The following is a 19,704-nucleotide window of genomic DNA, read 5'->3' as shown; positions in this document are numbered from 1 at the left end:
CAAGTGATAAGAAGCAATCCTGATTGATTAAAATTTTTAACTCAAAGATCAAAGCACATTAAGAGACAGAACATGGATGAAACAACGATTGATTCAATTTTTTCGGGATCTTTGAAATCCTTACCGCCTGTCAGTTCAAAAATCGTGCGGATATTTACGAGCTCGACTTTTACTGGTAAGAAGCTATTAATTAGTCACAAGAAATAAGTATGATAGAAAATGTAATTTAATATGTTAAAATGTTTGAAAGAAAATAAAAAAGCAATATAAAATGACATAATAACAATGACTATATTTATTTTATTATATTTCAGACACAACAATGGAAAGAAATACTTTGATGGCTCAGTGCTATCCCAAACTTAAAGACTATTGCAGAGAAAAACATGGTTTAGAGTTTCAGGTAAGATATAATTTCATAAGAAAGAAAATAACTTAACACATAAAAACAAATTATTTAGCAAACTGATATATATACTTATTGTTAGATATACATAATAAAACATGAGTTATATCTCTTAAATGGAGAAATTGATTTTTACGGTGCCAGGTACCAGTAACATACGTATGACTTGACCTTTTCATGTTAATCCTTAGTAGGGATCGAGCAACTTGATAATAACACTTAGGTCACACACACACACACACACACACACACACACACACACACACACACACACACACACACACATATATATCATACAATAGATTTGCGTAATAGACAAAATTAAATGTTACATAATTTGTTATCACAGTATTTTATTTATCTAATTAATGATTTTCTCTGGTTAATAATAATATAAACTAACTATTGTATTATTTTAAAAAATCAAAATTTATCTTACGTGATGGTTAAATCCCTTTCCGCAGGTGGTTGATATGAGATGGGGAGTACGTGATGAAGCCACTGACGATCATATGACTACAGAGCTGTGTATGAGAGAAATCGAAAATTGTCAGAGACTTTCCATGGGACCTAATTTCGTTGTTAGTAATTTACTCTTTAATTTAAATAATGTAATCCTCGATAACTCAAATTATTTGTCGAGAGTTAATGCAATACATACATACATACACTGTATATATATATATATATATATATATATAAAACTTTAGAATTATATCCAGTTTTCCATAAGATAAAGAATCAAGCCTTCAGAATTAAGACTATCAAGTGCATTTTATTTACAAGAAACTAAAAAAATTATATATATACAGGTATTTCTTGGACAAAAGTATGGCTATCGTCCTATACCAACATATGTTCTCAGTTCAGAGCTAGAGATGTTAAGAACAGAATTGGACGGTCAAGGAATGGACGTTAGTGTTCTAGACAAATGGTATAAGAAGGATAGCAATGCTGTTCCGCCTACAAGTATATTACAACCAATTTCATCCATCCTTAAAAATTTTAACAATAAGGTAAATAACTTCCAGCTAGTTTAATAACTTCAACCTACTTATTTAATTCAGTAACTACTACTTTTACTAATTACTTATATTGTGCAAGTATTTCTTTCTTGTAATTATATCTTTTGGTTTGTATATCTTTAAGAGAATACCTAAATTACAACAAGAAGATCAGGCAATCTGGTGGGACACTATGTGCAAAATGCAAAAATTGTTTAGAAAAGGCGCGCAATCTTTATTTAATTCTGGAAAGTTTGATAAAGATACAATGCACAATTACTTCATGTCTGGTAAGAGAGATCCAATAAACGTAATATAGCTCGGTGTCAATATAAAGTATATACCGATAAAATAATAAATAACAAATCTTATATATCCCTGATAAAGATAATTTTTCATACAATTTTAAAAATATTACACTCAAAAAATTATATTAAAATTGTATTAAAATTGTTTCCCAATATAATAATCGTCTAAAATTTTTAAACATTAATACAAAAGTCAAAATATTTATCGAACAACATTCAAGTACTGCATGCATCATGTACATCATATATATTATAATAAAATCTTAATATAATAATAATGAATCTTGAAAAACAGTGACTGAGCGGGAAGTGATTAATGGCGTGTTGAACGTTAAAAATACGAAAAATCATTGCCTGGCGTACGTGCGGTATATAAATAACATTAATCTCCAAAATTTGAGGAAGGCCAGTTTATTTCTGGATATAGCCAACAGAAGTTTAGACAATGAAGCCTCGAAATTGTTGGCCGATCTTAGAGATGAACGGCTACCGAATAAAATCGAGAGCACGAATCTGCAGAGGTATTTTCTCTTTTTCCGAAAATACATGATCAGGATATCAGGAAACGCGGTAGTGTCTCCGGCCATGTTCAAAAACTGGAAGACACTACAAGTCTCTTATCCCGAGCCAAAGTTCATTTTTCGGGGGTGCATAACTGCTATATTTTTATTGCGATTACTTTGGTTTATGTAGGTATACAGTCGAATGGATAGGAAGAGAAGGTTTGGATCCTGAAACCCATTCCGAGTATCTTCAGCACTTCATCACTCACTTTTACAGAAATATAGTAAAGCTTGTAGACCGCGCCATGAGGAAGGAAGACAATTCTGCGCAGGGACAAATAATAACCGAAATTTTGCAACACCTGCACGCCTGCAATAATTCTGTAAAGGTAGAAATTTATCAAGATCTTAAATTTAGTTCAAAAATAATATATTAAGTACAAATTAATTTGAATAATTTGTCGCGGACGTTTCGTGTTTTTAAATAAAGTTAAAAGCAAAATTTAAACAGAATGATATTGACAGACTTATCACATTCACAGGTGTTTTACGGACGCGAGGACACGCTAGAGAGAATAAAAAATTACATGCTAGGCGACAGCGATAAGCCATTGGTGCTATACGGAGAAGGAGGCTGCGGGAAGACCTCCCTTTTAGCAAAGAGCGCGGGTTTGACAAGCAGTGCCTGGCTGATTGGTAAGAAACCGATCAGCATAATTCGATTTCTCGGCACTACTCCAGACAGCAGTGCGCTCACGCCCACATTGATCTCAATCTGTCAACAAGTGAGTATTATTTATATTTCTATTCGTTTTAAAAGATGATAATAAAACATTTTTGTTGTTATTTTCAGATCTCGTACAATTATGGATTATCGTTTGAAGAAATTCCAGATGATCTGGTACCGCTCACAGCCTACTTTAAATATTTGTTGACCTTAGCTAACACCAAACAGCCTATTCTGCTGTTCCTGGATAGTGTCGATCAGCTGACAGGTGTACAGGGTAACAAATTATCGTGGCTGCCTACGAGATTACCATCAAACTGCAAGGTAAATGTGAATGCAGTGATCATCTAATATGCGTACAATAAAAGAAAATAAATTATAAAAGGAAAAAAATAAGAAAGAAAAAGCTTTTAAGAGAAAGCTTAAATTCCGATTGTGTTGATTCTGTACGAAGATTTCTGTACAAAGAGTTCTAGTTCTAGTTCCATTAACGTATATATTTCAGATGATTTTATCCTGCGCAGCGGAGGAATCAAATCCAGTAATTTCGAGAGATTATCAGTTGCTGCGTAGGATGATAGATACTGAAGAAAGTTTCATCGAGGTAACTGCTTTGGGCGAGGATCTAGCTACGGATGTGATAAGGTAAAGAAATGATCACAAATATTGTTAGAATTGTTAAGAAAAGGATCTGCTCCAAATTGATACAAAAATATTGTTTGTTTTGAAACATCTTGTATTTTATTCACCATTCTTGCAGAATGTGGATGAAAACAGCTAGGAGGGATCTGAATAACTATCAATGGCGTTTGGTGGCGAATGCTATATCAAAATGTTCCCTACCGATCTTTGTGAAGCTTGTGTTCGCAGAAATTTGTCGATGGCGTAGCTACACAAAACCGGCGGATACGCACTTAGCTAGCACAGTGATGGACAGCATAATGATGCTGTTTGAGAGGATCGAGAAGCAGCATGGCAAGATCTTGGTCTTTCATGCTTTGGCTTATATCACGGCTGCCAAGTCCGGCTTGTCGGAGTCTGAGCTCGAGGATCTGATTTCTTTGGATGATAAGGTTCTCGACGACGTTTACCAGTATCATTTGCCACCAGTGAGACGTATCCCACCTCTACTTTGGACAAGAATACGGAACGATCTGCCCAATTACCTGAGCGAAAGAGAAGCGGATGGTGTGAGCGTGTTAAACTGGTACCATAGACAATTCAGGGACACGGCCAAAGAGCGATACTTCAAGAATATGAACATGGCAATGTATTTTCATTCAATGATTGCGGACTATTATCTAGGAATTTGGGGAGGCGGTAAACCTAAGCCATTCAAGTATACCGAGATACAGAGACATCGGTAAATAGTGACGTTACTACAATAAATCAGAATCTTGAATTTCAGTGTACTACTTCATGGCAAAGATAAAAGAATAATAATTCTCAGAAACTCGTATACAAAGAAATTTAGTTTTTTATTTTCAAGATAATAAAACTAATAATTTATTTAGTTTGAAAAAATAAATCATTCAGTTCTACCTGCTCTTGATAGGTGTATTAATCGGTTAATGACACCCTGTATATTGTATTACAATTTATAGATTCAATTTAACAGACAAGGAAGGTGTGGCAGATAGAAAAGTCCCGGAACAACCATTAGCGTTTTATTCAAAGGAGGGAACCATCTCAAGATATAATTTACGAAAGGTACTACGAAAAATGCTATAATAATAAAGATGATTACTAAAGATACTCTTTGTTTCACAATTAAAGTTTGGCGAATTACCATTTCACCTGGTAAGAGCAAGGCGTTTTAAGGATCTCTTCGAAAATGTTTTATTTAATTATGAGTGGTTGCACGCTAAGCTAAGCTCTTGCCCCTTGCAAGCCGTGCTTTCTGACTTCGAAGACGCGTGTAACTTTGTTGACAACCAAAGTTTGGTCAGGTAAGCCAGAGAGATCAAATACTTTTTCGAACAATACAAATTTTAATAACATATTAATTTGTCAGGTATTATAACTTTTGAATGTCTTGATTTAGATATTTTAATTCTTTCATAAATATTTATGGTAATTCATGGGCACTATTTATTATTTTGAATAATCTAGAATATCTTTGCAGAGAACTTATGTTAGTCGCTGATGCTTTGAGATTAGGCGGTGCGATCCTGGGAAATCATCCTGACATGCTTGCGCCGCAATTGATCGGTCGATTGTTACCGGAGATCGGTGCAAATGTTAATGTGAGAATGTTACTCCGAGCGTGTGATCATGACGGTGTCAAGAATTGCGCCCTGCTTCCTCTCTATCACTGTCTACACACACCTGGTGGACCATTAAAAGTGATATATTCATTTACGTACTTAATTATTTGATATTTTTAGAAAATTTTGTGCTGCTTTCTCCAATAAATTGTAAAAACTGTATATTGCTACAACATTAAAAATATCTTGTTTTCGCGAAACTATGTAATTTGTTAGAAGAACATTTTTTAAGCATGACATCGTTTTTCAGTACTCGTTGGAAGGTCATCAGTTTGCAGTATTCGGATTTTGCTTAACGTCGGATTATCGCTACATAGTATCGATATCCAATAAATTTATCACCTGGGATCTGAGTACCAGCGATATGACTAGGGATGTCAATCCCGGCGTGGAGGGTATAATGCAACGATTAGTTTTAAGCCCCGACAATAGATACGCTGCGGCTTTTACGACTAACTATCAAGTAAGTCAATAATCTGATATATTTTCTGACAAACTGATTTTTGGAAAAGTAGATAGAAAAATGAAACTCAAAATTAAATGAATTTTATTTTTCATTTTTATATTGGAAATAATTTATAATAAGTCTTTTTATTAACTCAAAAATTTTCAATTTCGACGTTTTCGTTGATGAAATTTTCGACTTAATTCAAAATTTAGTTTCCAATTACATATTTCATGACGCGTGATTTTCTATAGAGTGTCGTTTTAAACACCCTGACGAGCGAATTTGTCGTCATCGACAATCCTTTACCGAATGGGGATGCAGTAGCCGGCGTGCATCTGATGAATCAGTATGCTTTTATCTACGGGAAACTAGGCTGGTGCAGATTCGATTTGCGAGGAAACCTGCTTGATACTCACAGCAATCCTGAAGATTCCAACAAATGGCCGATTTTGTGTAAGAAATAGATCATTATATTAAACGTGCATTATATTAAATATACATATTTCCTACATGGTGTGATTCTCATTCTTGCGTTTTCTTATAGATGTGGAGTATACGAATCTGGATCTCTACAGAATTGTATTCTGGTCGGGGAGTCTCGACGACACGCGAATGCTTTTATATACTTACAGGAAGAAGACATCATTGGATCCCTTCCAGTTTCATAGGTAAGAAGACAGAACTGTTATTAACAGTAGTTGTATTGAAAGAACACAATAACAGAAGACTATTGTGTTTTTAGTGCTTTGGTCATGACCAAGGACAAGGATACTTTGTACGCATGTACGAACAAGAACGATTACAGAATCACAAAATACAAAAGCGATGAGACCTCATCTTACTGGGAAAAAGTTTTCGACATGCCGCGAGCGTATAATGATAACATAGAGTATCTATTACAGCTGAAGTTGGACAGGGAGGAAGAAATACTCTTGGCGACAACCGGGAATGGGTTCATCGTGTGGTTTCTGGAAAGTAAAAGCGACGCGCATGTTTTAATGTTGCCGAACGGAGTCAGAAATATCAATACACGAATGATGTGTTCGAACTCTGTTATGGTCAGTGGTACCAAGAATTACGCTGTTGCTGGTGTAAGGTGTGCGTTATTTGAGAACTATCGTCATTTTTATTTAGTTTGAAGTTTTGCAGATAGCTAGAGAAAATGAAACTGATAAACCTCACATGAATAGATAATTCTTTTGGAAGTACCGAGTAGTTCTGTTTGGAGTTCTAGACAGTTCTCGACGAGTTCTGTCGAAAAGTATGAGGGCTCAAAGCGATTGGACCAATGGTTTCCGAGATATACTCTAAAAATGGTTGATCTTCTGACAAATGTCGCTGTATCTTGCAAACCGTTGGTCCAATCGCTTTTTCACCTTACAGTTTTCGATAGAACTCGTCGAGTACTATAAGAAACGCTACTCAGAACTACTCGGTACTCTCAAAAAATTTTTCGACGTGGACTTGAAAAAAATTTTAAGTCAAAATTTTTTGGGAGTACCGAGTAGTTCTGATCGGAGTTCTGGACAGTTCTCGGCGAGTTCTGTCGAAAAGTATCAGGGCTCGAAGCGATTGGACCAATGGTTTCCGAGATGTACTTACTCTAAAAATGGTTGATCTTCCGACTAATGTCGCTGTATCTTGCAAACCGTTGGTCCAATCGCTTTTTCACCTTACAGTTTTCGATAGAACTCGTCGAGTACTATAAGAAACGCTACTCAGAACTACTCGGTACTCTCAAAAAATTTTTCGACGTGGGACTTGAAAGAAATTTTAAAGCAAAATTTTTTGGGAGTACCGAGTAGTTCTGATCGGAGTTCTGGACAGTTCTCGGCAAGTTCTGTCGAAAAGTATCAGGGCTCAAAGCGATTGGACCAATGGTTTCCGAGATATACTCTAAAAATGGTTGATCTTCTGACAAATGTCGCTGTATCTTGCAAACCGTTGGTCCAATCGCTTTTTCACCTTACAGTTTTCGATAGAACTCGTCGAGTACTATAAGAAACGCTACTCAGAACTACTCGGTACTCTCAAAAAATTTTTCGACGTGGGACTTGAATTTCGTTAAAAAGTTAGCACCCCATTTTTAAAAAATTAGTAAAAAATGATTATTAAGCGCATATGTCATTAGAAATCATAGAGAACTCTTCGTATTATCAAAAAGAAGCAGGAATTATCATCAGAACTATTGTATTTAAAAATTAATTTTTCAAAAATTTTTAATTTTTTTTTATTATTCGAAAATTTTTTTTACATATCAGAAACTCTAGGCAATCGCAAATTGAAGCTATTAAGCCGCTCAGAACTATTCCACCTCGAAATTCGATAAAAAATTAGCACCCCATTTTTAAAAAATGTAAAAAAAATGTTTATTGAGCGGAACTCTTCGTCTCGTCAAAAGAAAGTGGGAACTCTAATCAGAATTCCTGAGTACTATAGTTGGGGTGCTAACTTAACATACCCCAATAAAAATTACAATTAAAAATATTACAAAGTCATATTATAATTAACGCAAGAGTATAATTACGCAATTTGTTGTTCTCGCATTTTTTATAATAAAATGTTATTACGTACTTGTTCCATTAGTCGATTAAAATTGGCAATCCTTTTGTATTGTTTAAAACCGTTCTAAATATTAAACATCAAGTGTTTCTAACATTTGTCAATTTAATGAATCTTCTTATATATTGTGAATGTTCTATTTCCTTCGTTTGCATAGAATTTTCAAATGCTATGATAACCCGATTAGAATCTTCTGTTAAAAGCGGCAATTGATAAACCTTATAAATTTTATTTTTATATTTTATTTTATTTGTGAATTGTATGAAGAATCTTAACCAAATGGTGAATTAAAGTTATATGAGCTTAATTTTTCTTTCTTAGGAAAAATTTATACGTTTGGTCACTCGAGACGTCTGATCTGATAAAGATACTAGATGCACACTTTGCAAGGATCATTCAATTGGAAGCGTTGACCGTCGGAAATTGGAATAGCGTTGTAACATCAAGCATTGATAGAAGCGTCAAGGTGTGGAATATCAATAATATTTTCGAGCAAGTTCACGTCATTGACAGGCACGAACTGCAGATAGACATGTTAAGGTAATTCTGTAAAAAAGAAACAATGAAAGTATGAATTGCGTGAATCATTTTGTATATTGTAAAACAGTTTGGCTGAGAAGGGTAACTTGGCCGTTACGGTTACTAGAGATTGCGTGGGTGTTTGGGATTTATTAACGGGTAGATTAATATCGAAGCTGGCCGACAGTCCGCTGGGAGCAATTGTTACACACGCTTGCATTACACAGGACAGCAAGTAAGTTACTTTTATCTGATTTAATCCTACCAAGTTGCAATTTACTGGAATTGGATTTTTTTCATCGTGATGTATAATGAAGTTTAATCGAAAAAAACTTGATAGAATCAAGAGCAGGACTGGCATATATTTTATATAAAATATGAAATTACTAAAGTAATTTTCATTTCAGGTATATTGTGTCGACGGAATCAGGTAATGTTCTCATTTGGAATAGAATTACGGAGCAAGTATTGTTTAAGGAGGAGCAAAAGAACGTCAAGCAGTTAACGTTGATAGAAAAGTCATCAAAGTTTATAGCAGTTTCCAGGCCCAATAATCTTACGGGGGTAGAAAACGTGCGAACTACGGCAACTCTCGTCGTGAGAAGTATTCCTGGTAAGGGAGGAGTTTTCGACAATTTCACACAGCGTGAATATCTTTGGGCAGAAGTTTTAATGAAATACATCAGTTTATATATATATATATATATATATATATAATCGGTCTTCAACCTTTTGCGAGCATATGTTTCACTTCTGTGTCATAGAGAAAAAGAAGCAATCATTTGGTCATTGCAATCATGTAAATCGATCATATAATAATTTAATTATGTCCGCAACATTTCATTACGTCTTTTTGATTATCTGAAGATGGCCTAATCAAGAGGCCGAAACATGTAATAATTGTTCTATATTGTGTTTTTATTAATATATTTTGTCTTGACTTTCTTACATATTTTAAATATTTATACTCACTCTTACCTTCTTAACCTACCATTGTTTTTAATAAATACATGTCTTAGATGGTAGGACAATATTTTCTTTGGAGTATTCTGTAAGAAGTAATACCAGTACACCATTCCGACAAGTGGTAATAACATCGGACGATGCTTTTCTGGCGGTACCAGCGGCTGACAAGGGCAGTAGGGATTGCGTTGTAATTTATAGCGCAAAAACAGGAGCGCTAATCAGCAAAATACCTATAAAGTTACCTGGATTTAAGGTAACAAGCTCGCTTATAGGCAAATCAATTATTTAGCAGATAAACGTTTGGTTTATTATAAATTTAAGCCACAGCGAAATAAAGTAATGTTGCTAGAGAAATATTTATGTTAACAGGATATTGTGTGTATTACACCGATGTCTAATAAATCCCAATGGATAGGTATTATTGGTTCCGATAAAGGGACAATTCTTGACATTAATAAAAAAAAGATTATACGTACAATTCCAAAATGGAGCGGAAACATCAGCAAAGATGGCAAATACACCTTGTACGCACCTAGCAGGTGAGCAAACATTACTCAGTATATTTTCAATTACACTGGGAAATGGCTTAATTTTAAAGAGATATTTCTTTGAAATTAAGATATTTTTTTCTCAGTGTACACATTTTATTACAAAGCGACTAAATATATTTTAGAGGCGGTCTTGAACTCATAGAATTAAAGAAAGGTACAAGCGTGAAAACCTATATACCCAAAGTGGCTGAAGGTGTATTCACTGTTATATCAATGTTTAATCGCACAGACGAGTATGTGTTGTATTATCATAGCGGTCGAAAAACAATCAGAGTCTTCAGGCAAGTATACATTTAAGAATAACAAGGCTAATCTGTAAAAATATAAGAAGTTACTTCGAGATTTCGTTCAAATCTTATTTATGGCTATATACTGATTGAGTACGTTTAGAATACATTAAATGTATATTTCACAGATCTTCCGACTGTGAGATGATAGCTAATTACAGAGTGCAGGCTGAACTAAGTGCCATCGATAGCACGCATGATGGTAAGAGCATTGTTTTGGGGACAGTCGACGGCTGTGTGTCAGTATTGGCGATAGCTGACCCTCAGAAACTTGAGATGAGGGAATATCTAGAAAACGTGCCGTCTCGTGACGAACAGGTGAGGAAAAAAACTCAGTATACATATAAGTACCTAATATTTTGGAGAAAGAAATTAAATTAAATTTGCTTACTGTTTCTCATAAACATAGGCACTTGATAGTAAATACATTTAAGCACAGGGTTGTTCTTTTTACAGGCTTAACTTTCACAGTTCATTTCTTTCTTTTTTTTGTTCATATTAGAAAGTTCCCGATAGATTTCATTAATAATTCCGTTGATCTAGGCAAAAAATTTTTTTTAATAAACATATGCGGTGCTAACTTCACGTGGCACTGCAAAATTTGAGAAAGTCGATTTTTTAAACGAAATTTTATAGTTCTCAAAGAGTTCTACAGTTCCTGATCGATTATAACAATAGTTTCGACCAGTAAATATTTTTAAATAAATTTTTAAAACAAGAACTAGCTCAAGTTTCAAAATAATTAATTTTTTTACACCATTTTTTTTGTATTTGAAGAGCTATACAATTTCTGATACGTTTTAGTGACACTACCGGCTTTTTAAATATGTTTTAAACAATTTTTTAATCGGAACGCTGGCACTGTACGTCACCGCATTTTTATATAGTATCGCATTTTTATTTAAAAAAATTTTTGGCCTAAATCAACAGAATTATTAATGAAACCTATATCAGGAACTGTAGAACTATTGTGGATGCAAGCAGAATTGTTATTAACATTTCCAATTTTTGAAGTTGAGGCTAATTTCATAGAGACGCGCGCGTAATATTAACATTCTTGTTGTTGTTCGTCAATGTTAAATAAAGATAAAATCACCATAAGTTTATTTTTCATCTCAGAACAGAACTTCTTACATATTTTATTTATTTTCTTTAATGTGAAAAAAATACTTAATAATGTTTCTGCTATGTGTCTATAGTCGGAAGTCTTACTGTAATTCTATTCATAAGAGTTTTTGTAAGTTTTATTCTCTAAATTCTTTAAAATTGAGCCAGTCTTGAAAACTGACTCAATTTTCAATCTTAAAAGTGAAGTTTTACTTTTTAGAGGAATAATTCATTCTTAGAAAGTACAAAAACAGGTGATGAGCCTTATGATTCTGCTCAGAATAATTGAGTTGGCCAATCAGTGTACAAGTTGATTATCGATCAACTTCACTGATAAGATTTAGAACGGGTGCATTCCAAAACTTGATCCGAGTATCTTTTATCTTTGTTCATCATTCAATGAGCAACAAAAATAAAACATACTTAGAGTTGAGAGTCAAGTTTTGGAACACACCCCAGTACTATCAGCTATCAACTCAGTATAAATCATCATTCATCGAAAACAATTTCTCAGAAATATAAAAAATAAATAAGTATTATCATTTTTTATATTTAGTAAAATATTTTTTTATTTGCAACATGGCAAACCAAAATGACACTTTAAATTGCAGTCAGTGTATATCAAAACAGAAAAAGAAGTTCACGAGTTGATTCTAATAAAATGTCTTTTAACCCCTTCGTCGACAAAGTTGACATAAAAACTTATTAGCAGTATACAATCTTCAATTCCATATTTTTTTATCATAATTGTAAATAAAAAAATCTATATATTAAAATTTTTGTCGAAGCGTGCCGAGCCTCGTGTTTACATGCGCGCCCAAGTTAGGTTAGGTTAGGGTTAGGTTAGGTTTATTATTCCAGCAAAAGAATGTGCATTCGAGCCCAAAACACAATGCGAGACGATAGCGATAGAAATGATAACGATAACGATAGAAACAGAAGAATCCCACATTCGGGAATGCATATATCAATGACTACAGCGATACATTATCGTTGGAATACAATACTATTTTTATGGCTGTTCTTGTTGCTGTTCCCTCGCATTGTGTTCAAGGCTTTAAGGTTAAAGTAATTAGTACAGTGTTGTGGGAAATGTCGAGACTTACGCGAAGTATTACTGATGGTCTTCCAGATAGTTGCATTTAATGCAATCCGTCGACGGATGTATCGTCGGACCGGATGACCTCGCCGGAACGATGCCGTCGGTCTGTCAATTTCGCGAGAATTTCAGCCTTATTTTTCACGTTCTTCGTGCAACCTACGAGAAATCACAACTGTATCACACCGTTTTCTCACGTAGAGAAACCTCAACCCCTTGACGTACTCGAGCACGTGTCGCGCGTGAGCTACCTTGTCAGCGTCGTGCATCGTCGAATTCCTCTTCTTCCTCTCCTTCTTAACGTGAAGATTTATTCCTTCGGATAACGATTCGGCAGCAGGAGCACAATTAATGAATCATCTAGCCCCTAGCAAGCATACGAACACGAGCTTCGCCGCTATCGCGTGCTCGCACAATATCACAATTATCACACGATATTTCATTCCACATCCCTCGAGCCCCTCGTCCAGCGAATGAGTCCACGCATGCGCGAATTCTATGGTCCGGTTTACATCGTGAAAGAATTGGTACGCGTTAAATTTGATGCGCACTAATGGGTGCGTTTACATCGAACGTAACTTAAAAGCATTTAGATTGGATTATACTGGCCGTAATCTGTAAAAATTGACCAATCACAGTCGAATCAGAGGGGAATAATCGATCATAATTGGTCAATTTTTACAGATTACGGTATAAGTTAACAGATTGGCCTAGTTTACATCGTGCAATTGATACGAGTACTAACCAGTAACTTTCTATTGAATTATCTTAATTTCAGCATTATGTGTAAACATATGCATGATATGTGTATTTAATTAATTATTTTGATGCATATTTCACTAATTTAATACATTATTCTTTGAATATATTGCTGAAATTAAGATTATTTAATAGAAAATTACTAGTTAATACGCGTATCAAGTGCTCGGTGTAAAAGGGGTCAATTACTTCTACGATGTAGAGGAGAAAAATATTAATACGATTAACATTGATTTTGAGGTTACTGCGTTCCGTTACACGCTTAATGCCGGTTCTACATTAGTTGCAAGCCGATCGCAAGTTTGTTGCGACAGCCAATCTGAAGCGTTGATTTCCTAATGCAAGCTTGAGATTGGCTGTCGCAACAAACTTGCGATCGACTTGCAACTAATGTAGAACCAGCTTAAGGGGTGACTGTTACCAACGCCGATTAAACGCCGATTAACTTAATCGACGATTAGTCCATTGGAATTGACTAATTGCGTCTGTCGTCAAAACTAAAGGATAAATGCGATTAGTCAATTCCAATGTACTAATCGTCGATTAAGTTAATCGGCGTTGGTAACAGTCGCCCTAAAGGCCTCTGTACACGGTCAGTAATACTGTCAGTATCAACGTATACTGACAATATTATTGATTGTGTGTGGTTAATATTAATGGATTGACGTAGAATACCGACAATGATTTGGATTTAAATACATGCTTTTTCCTTAAGATCCATGTCGCCATAGATAATAATATACGTCAAATCACGTCAAACTGAAGTAAAATATTGTTAATAATACCTGATCGTATAAAGCGGGGAGCACAGACTTTTGCATAACGCATAAACCATATACATAAAGAATTTGATTGGTCCATTGACTCATGCATAAGAAAATGGACCAATGAAATTCCTTATGCACATGCTTTATGCGTTATGCAAAAGTCTGTGCTCCCCGCTTAATACTGACTCAGCATTACTGACCGTGTAGGGAGGCCTTAATGCGCATGGGGTGACGTGATGGGTTAGGGTCTGCGCACAATGGAGGAACAGATATTAGATATTAAAATATTAACCTATCAGAATCGTGTATTTCGGTGTAACTGGTATCTGGATAGGTTAATATTTTAATATCTAATATCTGTTCCTCCATTGTGCGCAGACCCTTATGCATGCAACGGAACGCCTTGATTCCCTCCAAAATGTGTTTTACACGTTTACATCGGGCGCGTTCAGCGGACTCAACAGTTGAGTGAGCGCTCGCTGTTATTGGTGTATTCTTCTAGATCTAAATTTCTGATTGGATGATCAAATTCAAATGATGTAAATCGCATTTACAATTTTTAGTCCGCCCTTCATAAAATCTCCGTGAGACCATCTTTTCAAGTAGCGATTTGAAAAGTAGAGGTTTTTAATTAAAAAGACTGTAAAATACTTTTTTAAACATCTCGATACGACGATTTTTGACGAAGTTATTCTATCTTGTAAGCTTGCCTATTTTTGCAGAGTGAAACGGGTGTTGCGTTAATTTTGTTGGCCAGTGTATTATCGAAATATTCCGATAATGTCATTGTTTTTTAATCATGTTTTCCGAAGTTTTATCCAATTCTGTTACTGTTTTTTTTTTCCTTGTCCTTCATGACGTGTCGATTTTCTGTTTCAGTGGAAGAAAAAGACCGAGAAGCATCGGGCTGCGATAAAATTCAAAGCTGCCGCTCGGATCGCCCGCGTAACGCATGATCTGTCCACGAGTGTGAAGTCAACCGGCGGCATTTCAGAAACGATCAACGAAACTGATGAAAACGCGGAGTGAACTTTGAGCATTACGGCAGAAGCTAGTATTTGTAATTATACCTTGTAATTTCACCTCGTGAAAAAAAAAAAAAAAACGATATTAGTCTCTTTAGCGTTGGATCAGTTTTGTTGCTGAACTAGTATATGTTGTAGAACTTAACGTGAGATATTAAACATTTTAATATCGTATTTGGCGAAAACGAGAAAGAGTTCTAGTGCAGTCTAATACAGAAATAAAAAACAGACCAATTATAAGTAGGGTTGGGGACATGTATTTAAAATACTTTTACTTGAAAAACAGTATTTGTAAAACAATTGTATTTTGCAGTTCAACGGAACACATAAAAGTATTATATATGTAATTTATATTTAAAATCAAATTTTGAATTTTTTTTGTACTTTGTAATTCAAAGAATAACCGTCTGTACTATCAATACTGAAATACTTTTGTGTTCCTTTAAAATACAATTGTTTCACAAATACTATTTTTCAACTAAAAGTATTTAAAATACACGTTTAGCTCTGGTTAATAAGATCAATGTAGTCGCGAGATAATCGGTCGAGTTACTCGTTTAGGAAAAGGCAATCGCAAGCGGTACAAAGAGAGAGAAAGAGAAAGCCTATGGCTACAGAATTTATATTACATTTATTTATGTCTTTTCCTTCGTGTAACTTTTCTTACAATCTCCCATGCCTGCTTTCTCACTCTCAATGTCTTTCCAATCGAATAGTAAACTGTGGCACGGGACGAGCTCTATCTCGTCTTCCCCCCTGAGGATGTCGTCACTCACCGAGGGGGTTCATCGGATGAGTCTCGCGAGGACCGAGAGCTCCGCTTTTTCTAAATTACATCCTCCGGCCATGCTCGGCCCTGCGCGACGGGATTATCGAGTTTGTCGCTTTTGAAAGCGTCCCGTATGTACGAATTGCAGATTTTCTTCCTGTCGGTCGAGACGAAAGGTTCGCTGAGCCGCTGAGCATAACGCGGAATCGCTCGCGACAAACAAGTTTCGAAACGAAACTTGATCAAGTCGTTTTCGTCTCGGCGAAATTGGGATAAAAGGTACGGATCGCCGCTGAATGCGTTCGCTGGTGGAAAATTAGCTACCTATAGTTCCTAAAATTCCTTCCTATATTTTCCACAAAGAACCCATATTGCAGGAGAGGCGCTTGTTTTATTCGAAAGCAATTGTGGAAATTTGTCTTCGTTAATTAACTTCAGCAATATAATCGTGGTTTGCAATATTATATTTCTGTCAGTTGAGTAAAAGTAAAACCGCGGGATGATTTTATCGCGATAATATTGCAGATGGTAAATTGATTTATTGCCGAGAATTATAGATTGATCGTGTTCTCAGCAGAATATTTATATTTTACAACGGTTGGAAATTTTCTCCGTCGAGATAGGACTATTCCTTTAGATGTAGAAATATAATTCAATCAACGCGCGAAGAAAACTTCCAACAGTTGCAAGAAAAGTATTCCACTAAACTAATGAATTATATAGAATTATACAGAATTAGTTCAAGATGCGCTCTAGCAATCGTGCGTTTTATCCTAATTTCACGCGACGCGTTTGCTATCGGATTTTGAAAATCACGTCTTGAAAGCTCGGACCGCTTCATGCGGGCTTGAATCGTGTACATTGTGTCTCGTGGACGCAAAGGCTCTCATTTAGAAACAGGAATCGATCTCGAATCACGCCAAGATGCGTTGATTCTTATCGATAACCGATGAACAGACCTTGAATTCAACTACAGCACAGATTTCGGCGCCGTTGATGATACATCGCGTACGAATGTAGTGCTAATAATATGACGAACACGTACAGTTCGAATTAAATGGCTTATTTGCTTTTCTGTAGTTTTCTTGTTGATTGGTAACTAATAATTTTATAAAGTGTACGTCTGATTGTATTTATAAAATGCTGCACATGCGATACTGTTAACAATACTCGAATTGAAGTCGATGTGTAATTTTCGTGTCGAATGTACGCGTTTTTGTTTTTGCTTATCTCCATTTGAACGAACGACTGGAGCTTACTCGAAAATGCTGATTATCCGCGATAGGCTTATTTAAATTATTCTGCAGTCGGGCTATTTTGTTTGGTATCTTGTTAAATCTTCCTTTTCTTATTTCTTGTCAAATATTGGGACTTCTTCAAAAATATGCTATAGCGATCTTGATAACATAGTGCCTTGTTGTTGGACTCTTATTGCAGTTCACCGCCCTTTTGTGTTTGCTGTTGCTGTTGATCTCGTTGTTGCTGCGCTTGTAATGTATCCTTAATATGTTTCTCAACCTGTGGAAGATAAATGTATAAATAAAAAATAGACAACGTAAATGCAATAAAGAGATAAATTATGAACAATCATATATATCTCTTATTCAATATATTTATTTTCTATGTACATTTTTACATTACATTTAGCAAGAAAACTGCAAAAAAACAAGATGCTGATTTAATTTAAATTTTTTAATTTCTTTACAAAAACGTTTTGACTTAAAGATTCATTCTTGACTTGTTATTGAACACATGCCTTGAATTTGTATTCTGTAGATGAAGTACTTATCGATAGAAAGATGAATTTAAAACAGCTAATAAATTAATAAAACATGTATGCTCATGTATGGCATGTATAATCCTGCTCATTTAAATATTTCATTGGTACATACCACTTTTTTTACATGTCTATATGCACCAGATTCTGTGTTTCCATGAACATTGTCCACTTTGTACGGTGGTCTAATAGTGACATTATTAAATACAACGATATTAGCTCCATTCCACGTAATATCTTGAATAGTTTTTGCAATAGCAATAAAAAGCTTCTGTCCCTCTGGAGATACTCCGGCCTGCAGAGCCATTACTAGTCTCCTCTTCTCATCGATCTGATTACGGACTCTTGTGTTTAGCCTTTGTAAATTAAGGCTCTGTGGTGGTTCACTGGTAGTAGGACTAACTTCTCGCGTCACTTGAACGTTGGACACAAGAGATAAATTTACTATATGTATATCATTTAATGAGGGTCTCCCACTCGACGATGGAGATTCTAACAGTTATTATTAAGGAAAATTGTTCTTTCAGACACGCAAATGTTGATATTCATAATCAGATCTTGATAAATTTAGATAATCTATTTATGGCAAAATATCTAGTAACGCAGCAAAAATTTTTACATTCTAAATTAATTCCATAAATGTAATCGTAACTTCAACAAATCTTACAGATTTGAGAATTTCTGTTTGTCAATAGAAGGTTGCTTCAATATACTTTAAGATATTCAATGTCTTTAGCCTCAACAGTGATTAGTAGTGTCTTATATATATATATATATCTCACTGATAGTCGATCAAAAAACGTACAAAGATAATCATCAGTGTACCAGCGAGCGAGATCGACGACGACGAGCGTATGGTCACGTGTTCTCGAGATCGGTCCAACACTGAGAAATTCGGGGATAGCACGTCGACGAAGGAATGTGAAATGCGGTCACACGGATGACAACAAGACGTACATGCATGATGAAGACGGGCGCGTGGATAGGCAGGCAGATAAACCAGCATGGTTGACGGTTATAGGATGAAACTAACCTGAATCGCGCGACCGAGATGCCACGTACTTCCCAGACGAGTCGTAAGGCTTGGACGAATTCGCGTCGTCGAATTCGCGGTACAGAGCGACGAAGGAATCTCGAGCTGATAACGCGGTGCAAATCGCCGTAGTAGCGACGCGACGCTATTTACACTGCGTCCCCGCGCGGCGGAAACGCACGCGGGCGACCACCGTTGCCGTTGTCACTGTTGCCGTCGTTAGCCGGCGCTGTTTTGGCGTAAAAAGGATACTTAGTATCAGCATTTTGGTCTGTGGATCGAATGCCAACACCTCACCCTCTATTTCCTTCTCATGGCAGGTTTTACAGAGCACCGTGCTGCCGATGCTAAACCAGTCGCTGGCCCCGGCCATTTTTCACTGCCGACGAACCGATCGCGACGCGCCGCGCCGTCCCTCTCGCGGCTACGGATGTCGTATGTACACGTACGCCATCTTGCGAGCGACTTTTTCGACATTTTCAAGGTACTTTCCGGCGCCCTCGAGAGAGGACGCAATGTGCAATTTAGAACTTCGCGCTATTATGCCCATTTCCACTAATGCAGATTTGCTCTTCGTCTTTTTCTAATTCTAAAAAAATTAGAAAAAGATTAACAGTAAGTTAAACCAAGATTAAAGTTAATCTGCATTGGTGGATACAGGCATTAGTCAACTTTCTGTTAGTTTTGTACTACTTGCTATACCAACGCAAGTTCTGGTTGGCTACTGCTTTTCCGCTTTTCGCTTTTCCGTCTAGGTGTGAATTCGCCCTTAGTTATTAATGTTGTTATATAAATATTAGATATTTAAGGTGAATTAATC

General features: G+C 35.7%; 2 protein-coding genes across 2 annotated transcripts; one reads left to right on the top strand and one right to left on the bottom strand.

Moving 5' to 3' along the window:
- The first annotated feature begins 72 nt into the window (after positions 1–72).
- On the top strand, positions 73–15,309 carry LOC108776323 (NACHT and WD repeat domain-containing protein 2). The gene is made up of 26 exons (XM_018542906.1): positions 73–175; positions 315–403; positions 871–987; positions 1,219–1,422; positions 1,556–1,700; positions 2,014–2,239; positions 2,412–2,610; positions 2,764–3,006; positions 3,075–3,272; positions 3,454–3,593; positions 3,709–4,311; positions 4,553–4,658; positions 4,725–4,897; positions 5,074–5,293; positions 5,466–5,678; positions 5,915–6,116; positions 6,208–6,331; positions 6,406–6,759; positions 8,547–8,765; positions 8,833–8,979; positions 9,152–9,357; positions 9,764–9,963; positions 10,080–10,249; positions 10,384–10,542; positions 10,677–10,866; positions 15,160–15,309. Exons 1-26 carry the CDS (start codon positions 73–75, stop codon positions 15,307–15,309), a joined length of 5,100 nt encoding a protein of 1,699 aa, XP_018398408.1.
- Positions 15,310–16,498: 1,189 nt separating this feature from the next.
- Positions 16,499–19,257, bottom strand: LOC108776284 (protein LSM12 homolog). Its single transcript, XM_018542854.1, has 3 exons — positions 19,137–19,257; positions 17,967–18,343; positions 16,499–17,592 (listed from the first exon to the last, which is right to left on the bottom strand). Exons 1-3 carry the CDS (start codon positions 19,255–19,257, stop codon positions 17,503–17,505), a joined length of 588 nt encoding a protein of 195 aa, XP_018398356.1. The 3' UTR covers positions 16,499–17,502.
- Between the last annotated feature and the right edge of the window lie 447 nt (positions 19,258–19,704).

Source organism: Cyphomyrmex costatus, unplaced genomic scaffold, assembly GCF_001594065.2.
Source record: "Cyphomyrmex costatus isolate MS0001 unplaced genomic scaffold, Ccosl1.0 scaffold35, whole genome shotgun sequence".
Taxonomy (NCBI): domain Eukaryota; kingdom Metazoa; phylum Arthropoda; class Insecta; order Hymenoptera; family Formicidae; genus Cyphomyrmex; species Cyphomyrmex costatus.
The sequence above is the reverse complement of the archived record's forward strand: the minus strand, read 5'-3'. Positions and strand labels throughout refer to the sequence as shown.

What these genes read in the sequence shown, in the direction of transcription:
- LOC108776323 (XM_018542906.1), top strand. Translation starts at nt 73, where the DNA reads ATGGATGAAACAACGATTGATTCAATTTTTTCGGGATCTTTGAAATCC. An exon ending in CTTTTACGACTAACTATCAA is followed by an intron (nt 5,679 to 5,914) that starts GTAAGTCAATAA and finishes GATTTTCTATAG; the next exon opens with AGTGTCGTTTTAAACACCCT. An exon ending in TGCCGTCTCGTGACGAACAG is followed by an intron (nt 10,867 to 15,159) that starts GTGAGGAAAAAA and finishes TTTCTGTTTCAG; the next exon opens with TGGAAGAAAAAGACCGAGAA.
- LOC108776284 (XM_018542854.1), bottom strand. Translation starts at nt 19,257, where the DNA reads ATGGCCGGGGCCAGCGACTGGTTTAGCATCGGCAGCACGGTGCTCTGT. An exon ending in GACCAAAATGCTGATACTAA is followed by an intron (nt 18,344 to 19,136) that starts GTATCCTTTTTA and finishes AATAACTGTTAG; the next exon opens with AATCTCCATCGTCGAGTGGG. An exon ending in ATAGACATGTAAAAAAAGTG is followed by an intron (nt 17,593 to 17,966) that starts GTATGTACCAAT and finishes TATCTTCCACAG; the next exon opens with GTTGAGAAACATATTAAGGA.